At 39.0% G+C, this 8,568-nt stretch overlaps 1 protein-coding gene across 1 annotated transcript in view; it reads right to left on the reverse strand.

Annotated features, from left to right (window-relative positions):
* Positions 1-7,467, reverse strand: part of clu (clusterin) — a 9,541-nt gene extending 2,074 nt beyond the window's left edge. Inside the window, exons 1-8 of the mRNA XM_024290751.2 lie at positions 7,299-7,467; positions 4,305-4,466; positions 3,664-3,812; positions 3,415-3,585; positions 2,227-2,397; positions 1,625-1,832; positions 1,397-1,537; positions 1,103-1,323 (exon numbers count right to left, since the gene is read on the reverse strand). Coding sequence (XP_024146519.2) covers positions 1,103-1,323; positions 1,397-1,537; positions 1,625-1,832; positions 2,227-2,397; positions 3,415-3,585; positions 3,664-3,812; positions 4,305-4,466; positions 7,299-7,452 — 1,377 coding nt within the window. The 5' untranslated portion in view covers positions 7,453-7,467. The remainder of the gene's footprint in view (positions 1-1,102; positions 1,324-1,396; positions 1,538-1,624; positions 1,833-2,226; positions 2,398-3,414; positions 3,586-3,663; positions 3,813-4,304; positions 4,467-7,298) is intronic.
* Positions 7,468-8,568: the final 1,101 nt, after the last annotated feature.

Raw genomic sequence — 8,568 nt, forward strand, 5'->3', positions numbered from 1 at the left:
TATACATTAAGTGATCAGTGTGTCAAACTTAAAAAATATATATATATATATGTATATATATTATAATATATTATATAACGTTTGACACACAATCACATATATATAATATATATATTATATATACATATATATATATATATATATATATATATATTATTTATGCACGCTGACGCTGTCTAACGTTAGGTTCACAGTGGACGTGGAAGCGCCACGAAGCAATTCACACCAGACGCGCATTTTTCCGCGACGGTCGACAGGCGCTTCTTCTAGAGCTTTTTTTGTTTTTACCATCATGGGTAAGTTAATAAACTAATAATATGGCCTCATGTTTCTGCTAAGAAGAAGCAAGTAGTTAGTAGACTTAAACTTCTTTAATCTATCTGTTGTTGAGACACACAGAGAAGTGTGTGTTGTGATTGTGTGATTATTTTCATCCCTACAGTCTATTTAGATACAAAACATGATCACATTTGTCAATCAAGGTGTTTTATTGTGAAAAATGGGTTATATTTAGAAAATAAACTAGATTTCCACATGTATCTTGATGTAACTTCCTGCCAGAATTGACACGGATCAAGATTGCAGTATGTAAACTTTAAAAAATATTTTTCATAAAAAGTTTTTTTTTTTTTCACAAATTCAGTATAAATACCTTTGATTTTTGGAACAAATGTGAAGGCTGCTGTATATCATCCACATCTGTTCTCATTTGATTTATTTTGCTGCACTAAAATGTTTGTTTAATTGTGACTATTCAGTTATTTGTTACTTAAAATAGTCAGAAAAGTAAGATATGACATTTATTTCGGAGAATACCTGAAAATATACTTTATTGTTGTATATCGTGATATATATCGTTATTGTGAAATATTTTATAAAATATTTGATATCGTGATATAAATTTTAGTCCATATCGCCCAGCACTGCCCCCATGTATAACCTGAACGGTGCTGTCAGTGTGTCTTTCCTTATGATCAAGAGATCCCGGGTTTGAGCCCCGGCCGGGACAGTTTTTACAGGTGCCACCGTATTACTCTTCTTAAGTATGTTTTTCTGTTTTTGTTCGGATGCTTCCATCTACCGAAATCATCAGACTACGTACCGCCTTCACTCGGAAAATGCCGTCTTTGGTGTTGTTAGCTAGAGTGGACACCCAGCCAAACTGCTTGTTGAACATGTCCAGGATGGAGGAGGTGTTGAACATCTGCTCCTCCAACTTCTGCAGGAGGGCGTTGTACTGCTGCGTAAAGCGCTCGGCCATGGCCAGAGCCGTCTCCAGCTCCTCCTTCAGCGGACCCTCCAGAGGTTTCTTCCCGTCACAGTCTGCAGACAGGAAAACAGTTGGAGAACTTCACCGGTCCAGAACCGCAATCACTTACCGAGTCACCCCCCTCACCGAGATGCTGGATCTCTTTGCACTTCTCGCACTCGTTACGGAACTTGATGCAACCGGCTGAGTTGCGGCGAATCTCTCTGCACGTCATCCTGCCGTTACCGAAAGGTTTGGTGACCACCACGTCCTCGTTCACGTCGCCATCTGCTGTCCACACAGTTTGGTGAGATATTTCATCCTCCACAAATATCTGGATGCAAACATCACAACCTCAGTCCAAAGATTACCCACCCTCGTTCGGGACGGGGTCGCTGCTCAAGTCCATCATGGAGTCCATGGAGCCAAAGAAGTTCCTCCCCATCATGGGGGAGAACAGACTCTGGAAGTTGTGGAAGGGATCCTGGAACAGGGAGCGGATGCTCCTGGCGCGCCGAGCGTACGGAGACAGGAAGTTATGAAAGAAGAAGACGGGAGGGTTCAGGTGGATGTGATCGGCCACCTGGAGGACAAACAGGGAGGGTTGGCATCTCAGCAAACCAGCTCTAGAGTTTCTGTGGGTAGTTCTGAAGACTGTTGGGTTGATTAGGTCTATAACCATCTTTTTGTAACCCTTGTGCTATTCTAGGTATGTTGATGTTGGCAGTGGGGTCATCTGGACCCCACAAGACAGCGCACTGAACTTTTTTTTTCCAATGATTTTTGATTGTCATTGGTGTCCAGAGCAGACTTAAGATCCTGTCCACCTTCATTCACATTTGTCATGGGAGGCACAGTACGTAAACGTAATACTTGGGTCATCTGGACCCCATAAGATAGCACAAGAGTTCAGTACAGTCCTCGTAGTGTCTTGTTTGGATAAAAGCTGTTAAAAAAAGGCGGTAAACCGGCTGTACCTTCATGCTGTCTGAGAATATGTTGTCCACGCCATCGGCCATCTCCGTGTAGCGTTCCTCCAGATTCTTGAACTCCTTGTTCTGCTGCTGCCCCTCCTGCTCCAGAGTGTCGATCCGCTCGCCGTTGACCCAAATGGAGAAGGGCGAGGTTCTGTTCAGGACGTCCTCCAGCTACAGGGAGTAAACTCCATGAAGGTGGCTGGTTCATTCAAACCACTGGTTTTTTAGTTTGGAACTTCCCTTGGAAAACAACACTAGCCACGCCCACATTGGTAATCTGACACCTGACCGGTAGGTGGCAGTGAGACAGGCGGTGCAGTTAGCTCCGATGTTGCTCGTCAATTTCGTGAGGCGCCTCTGGTCACATGCAAGATGGCGCCAGAAACAATCTGTAGCCGGAAGTGGAAATTTTGCTACTTTAGCCGGTTGTGTCAGCGGATATTTAAAGAAATACCCGGATTTTTTTTTTTATTTTTTTTTTACAATGGATCAATAGATGATCTGATTGAGACTTTAACTTCAACTTCAGTCTAACTCTAAGATGTCCAATAATACTCTGTCACAGTTGACTCTAGACGGCCCTATCCAATCTAACGACTTGCTCTTATGTGCTTGTTATTAGTCAGACACATTATTATTTTTATTGAAGCTCATCACATGTTTGTTACAATAGTTGGAAGTTTGATCCTACATTCTGAACTGGGACTGGAACCCCTGACTTGACCAGGTGGCTTTCTGATGTTCTCTTTGTGTGAAGTCGTTAGATTTACTAAAAAAAACTCAAATGTTTTTTACAGGAGTGGAATCAAGTCAACCTGTGCTCTAAAAGAGGAGGTTCTACACACAAAGACTCCCAGGGCTAAAGGACAGCACTTTTCTGAGGCAAGAAATACAAATTTCTGTTAACTGGTGACCAAAACTTCTTGTTTTTAGGACAAACTTTAGAAACTTTCTGTTTTACTGACAAGCACAGTGAGGTTCTATCTTCATAGCTATCAACATGAATCTCCCTAAAATTAGCTTTCTGAAAAGAAAACTTAAGAGACTCAAGTCTGGAACCCTGTGGGACTCCTAAAGTGAGTGAGAGTTTCAGGGTTTTTCTTAACACTATTTAGAACATCAAAAACAGTCATAACTGACAACAAAAGAGAAACCAAAGAAAAAAAAAGTAGACAGTTTCATCCTGACCTGACGTCCCACCAGTCCAGACCCGCTGCTGCAGGTTCTGGAGTAGTACTTGACACAGGTGGTCTTCAGGCAGGGCTTGCACTCCTCCCACAGAGCCTTCATGGTCTCGTTACAGGCCTCTTCCTCGTGAACCAGCTTAACCTCCATCTCCTGAGCCTCCCGAATGGCCTCCTGCATCAAAGCGTCACAGCCTTCAGTCGCTCTCATCCATCAGTGGGTTTGAAATCATCTCTCTTCACAGATCTCTACCTCTTTCTGCTGCTTGGTCTTCTCCAGAGCATCCAGAAACTTGTTGTGGTCTTCGGAGGACTTCTGCATCACCTCCTTCATCTTCTTCACTCCAGTAATGGCATTCTCGATCTGGGTGTCCAGATACCGCTCCCCCTGCTGGGAGATCTCTGTGACAAGATGAAGAAAAGACTCGGCGTGTTGGTGCTCTTGAATCATTTGATATGCTGATGATCTACTATTCTATCAGATACTGTAAATAACGTAAAAGTGCAGAAAAAAACACAAGTCTCCAGGTTTTTGTTAGTACAAGTACTTCCTGTTTCAACAAAATAAAACTTTGCTAACTAAACTTTCTTAATTTTTCCATATGAAACTGAATGAGTTTCTCCTATATTGAATGATTTTATTGCTTTTTCATTTGAAACATAATTACTTTAACTTTATGCAAACACAATATTTCCAATTATATTTGCACAATTTATAATGTAACATTAATTCAAGTACAGCAGCTGCATTATACTTTTTTCCTCAATATTATAACTTTTTAATTCAGTTTTTACAACACAAATTAGTAAAACAGCAGGACATTTGTAATTATAAAGGAGAAAGACAGTTGGAAAACGTTCTTTTTGGGTTCTACACTTGTTTCACAAACTCACCGTTCAGATCTTTTTCTGACGGAGGCAGGATGCTGCTGGCTGAGGCCACAAGAAGAGCCAACAAAGCCAAAGACTCCTTGGATCCCTTCCTCTTCATCATCATCATCATCATTAACATCCTCTCTGACTCTGAGGCGGTCAGCAGGAAATGATGAGAGAAACCTGGAATAAAAAAACGATTTCTGAAGTCATGCAATTCAGACTTGCTTCCAGTAGAGGGCGACAGTGAAAACAAACTGTAAAAAAGCAAATTTTCTTCCTTTTTTCCACAGAGAAACCCAAAAGAACTTCATTAAAATTCAGGATTTAACACAGTTTTGTCCCCAGGCTGAGCTCAGATCATCCCTTGCTCTGACCTTGACCTGCTGTGTCTTTCAGCCGAGTTACATAATGGGACAGCATCCCCCTCCATGTCTGATGTCAACTTGGTCAGCTGCCAGTTTGTTCAGCCGTGTCACATTTTTGTCCTCCCCCTCAAACACACAGAAAGCTCTAAACCTCTGCAGCTTCAGTGTGAATTCTAAACCTCTCTTCAAAGCTGCCGGGTCCTTACAACCAAACGACTAAAAATTCATCTCCATGACGACTTCATGCTCCTTCCAAATGAGTAGAGCTCTTTTTAAATTGGAAAAATGTTAGCAAAGACGGAAACCAAGTTTGTTTCTGATGAGAAAATACATGCAACATTCGGGCTGCTTTTTTTAATCTCTTCTCCTTTGTTGCAAAAATAAATAAGTGTTTCTAAAATCTTTAATTTATTTCAGTGTTATTGTAGAATCAGGGGCTTATTCAGCTTTTTTAGCCCCACCCACACGCACACATTTTTGAATTTTAGAAAAATGCCAAAAATTTACAATTTCTTTTTAATTTTATGTTTTCTGACCCATTTTTCTAAGAATTAATAATAAGGACGGTTAGGAATGTAACAATTCATTCAAGCCTGGATTGGATTCACAGTTTTAAAGTCATGATTTCTATTTTTTCCCATTTTTAACTCATCAAAATGAATCAAAGGTATTTTAACAATTATACATAATACTGAAATTATCACAGATCCTTTCATACTTGATTCATGTTGTGCTCCATGTATGACAGAATGCTCAGCGCAACCTGCGATAATGCAAGTGTGAATGCTTTTTACTAAATATGGTGATGCAGTTCACGTTAATCGCTGAAGGGATTTACTGAAAATGCAAAAATTATTTGCACAATGTTAAATTTTCTAAAAGACTGGAAATTTTGTTAAAGAACTATGAAAGAGCGCTGAAATCGACCTAAATTTCGAAAAAAAAATGTTTTAAAATTGCTTAAAAATCCCTAATACATTCCAATTTTGCAAAAAATATTTAGTGTGTGTCGCTTGAATACTAGCTAAACTCCAAAATAGCCTAAAATTCCTCAATAAACTAAATTATATAATAAACTAAATAGAAGCTAAACTCGAAATTAGCCTTAAAAAATACTCAATTAGACAAAAAATTTGCCAAAAACGTTAGCATGTTGCTAAAATATTAGGTAAACTCCACATTTTTTAAAAATGACTATAAAAGATTAAGCCATGTTCTGAGAATATTTTTTAGACTTGTTGCTAATCTACTTTAAAAAAAAATACAAGCAGTAATGTTCTGAACGAACTGAACGTTTTGATACCAAAATTACTGAAAGTGTGATTGAGATTTTATGTTCCGAAAAACGAGCAGAAAGGAGCAGGATTCGTCTGATCTAAAGTGCTGCCTCTGCTTCGTCTTGAAAGGTGATTTTATGATCGTTTTGTCGGGATTCCCGTGAGAATCCTGCAGGTCCTCAAGGGGAACGCAGGAATGGAAGAAAAAAACGTCTGTGTTTGGTCTGGATCCGAGAAAAACAACAGGTGCTGAGGTGAGCGTCGTCCTCAGGCTCAGAGTCGAGACTAAACCAGACGTTACTGATGGTTTTAAACAAAAAACGATACAAATGACAGTAAAGAAGGATGTCATACTCACTAAATAGTCACTAAATTTTGCAAAATAAAACATGTTTTAAAATATTTTAACTGAAGACCTTTATTTTGAAATTGTGAGCATATTTAGTATTAAAAGTGTTCATGTTTTTGTTTCCCTCCGCCTTTTTATACTAAAAATCTGAAATTAAAAATCAGTTTTTATTTATTTTTTGGTTTTGAATGGACAGGTTTTCACGAAGCCGAATCTCTCCTGCTGAGTCACAACAACACAATTACACAAACACAACTTGGCTCCAGATGTTGCTCGGCTTCTTTCAGAAACTTCAGCTCTTCAGCTCCATCTGTGTGTGAGCTGAAACTTCTGGATCGCAGATGTTTGGGTTTAGGACGCTTCATAGAAAATCTTCCTCAATTCTTTTAATCAAATGTGTTTCAATTTCAACAGAAAAGTGGAAAAAAACTGAATTCTTATTTGTTTTGTTCCAGTGTACATTTCTGCGGGTGAAGACGGATTTAAAGTCTTTATAGATGTTACAGTTTCTTTAAGCCGTTTATTTCTGAGGCCTTTTTTATCTATTTAGTTCCTAATGAAACTTGCAGAGAAAAGCTCTTGTAATCTGGATGATCTGGGCTGTGCAGCGGGGACGTCTGACCCAAATTGCCGTCTTATTTTGAAGTGTCTGGGGAGTTCTGCTCCATCAGGATGAGTTTGTCCTGAGCTCGACCTCAAATGAAGGTCAGCATGAATCAAGATGTGTGAGGGGAATCATTAAAGATGAAAAATGTTTGCTGAAACAACATCAGGGGAGTGTTATAAATTATGTAGTAAATGAATAAAAATAGTGTAAAATGCATTGTTTACATTAGCAGAGGACAAAACACCAAAACAGCTGACTTAGACGCATCTCTGCAAAGATTTGTGTGCAAAACAATGAAAATGCGTCACAGTTCCTGTTAATTAATGAATCATAAACACCCAGCAGTAAAATTCTGCAGAGAATTTGCACAGTTTGCTGCAGAGGGTTAAAAGAATAAAAGCTTCTCCCACTCACCTCCGTTTGCTTCCAGGGACCGTGTGAATCTGCGCCAGAGCCGCTGCAGCTGCAGCTTTTTAACGCGCACGCATGTGACCGACTGCAGCTGCAAAGCGGCAGCCTGCAGACAGATCACTTCCTGCCTCCTTTCAAAATAAACCCGCAGGAGCATTTAGGTGCAGATTCGGCAACAAAAGAGAACCCAGATTCAGGTGTTTTTAACCAAATTAGTTTTATTTTAATTTTCTGGAGTACTTACACATCCCTGTACATCTAAAAATAATTTAGAAAAACAATCGTAGCCATTTTACAGTTGGGTCATTTAGCTGTTATCCCACGCTTTACCTCTAGATGGCATCCTCCGCAAAGTTGGAACGTGATTTTAACAGTAAATTATTTCTTTATAATTTGACATTTTTCAACTTGCCAACACCAATAAGTGGGATTTTGTGGAGTTACCTTGGAGAGAAGAGGCGGAGTCAGTAGCTGTGTCCAAATTCCCTCCCCCCCAATCACTACATAGTGCGTTCACCATTTTCTAGTGCTGTCTGAATCTACTACTATTTCCAAAATCAAGTGCACTGAAATTTCCCAGAAGTCTTTGGGAAAAACTAGCGTGCATCGATGCTCACTATTAGCAAATCTAGACCACAATGCATTGCGGTTGATCAATTTCGAACAAAAAAAAACCTGTTTAAATATATATATATATATTTAAAAAATATCCACATTTATCACCATTTAAGTGTTTAATATTTAACACATTTAAATGTGTTGTGAAATGTTCGTATTGATTCGATTTTGACTTTGTGAAATTGATAGATAGTTTTTCAGTGGATAGGGGTTGGGGTGGGAATTCAGACACAACCAGTGACTGTACTTGATGACACTTTTTACATTTCCTGATTCTGAGCTAAATTTTGTGATTTTTTTAGAGCAGAGGTGTCAAACTCAGTCGCACAAAAATCCAGGGAAACACGATAAAACTACACACTAAAACTACCTTTTTAAAACTTTAAAATCTTAACGTTTTAACATAATTAGGAATAATAAAAAGGCAGGAATATTATTCCATTCAATATTTTACTCTCCATAAAAATATGTTTTGTCAAAATTATACAAGATAGAAATGACCACAAGATAACATCGGGTCATTAATAATAATAAAATAAAATGATCTGGAGGGCCGGATAGAATAACTTGGAGGGCCGAATCCGGCCCCCCGGGCCTTGACTTTGACACATGTGATTTAGAGGATCAAATATTTGAGTTTGCAGAGAAATTTAAA

Source organism: Oryzias melastigma, linkage group LG24, assembly GCF_002922805.2.
Source record: "Oryzias melastigma strain HK-1 linkage group LG24, ASM292280v2, whole genome shotgun sequence".
Taxonomy (NCBI): domain Eukaryota; kingdom Metazoa; phylum Chordata; class Actinopteri; order Beloniformes; family Adrianichthyidae; genus Oryzias; species Oryzias melastigma.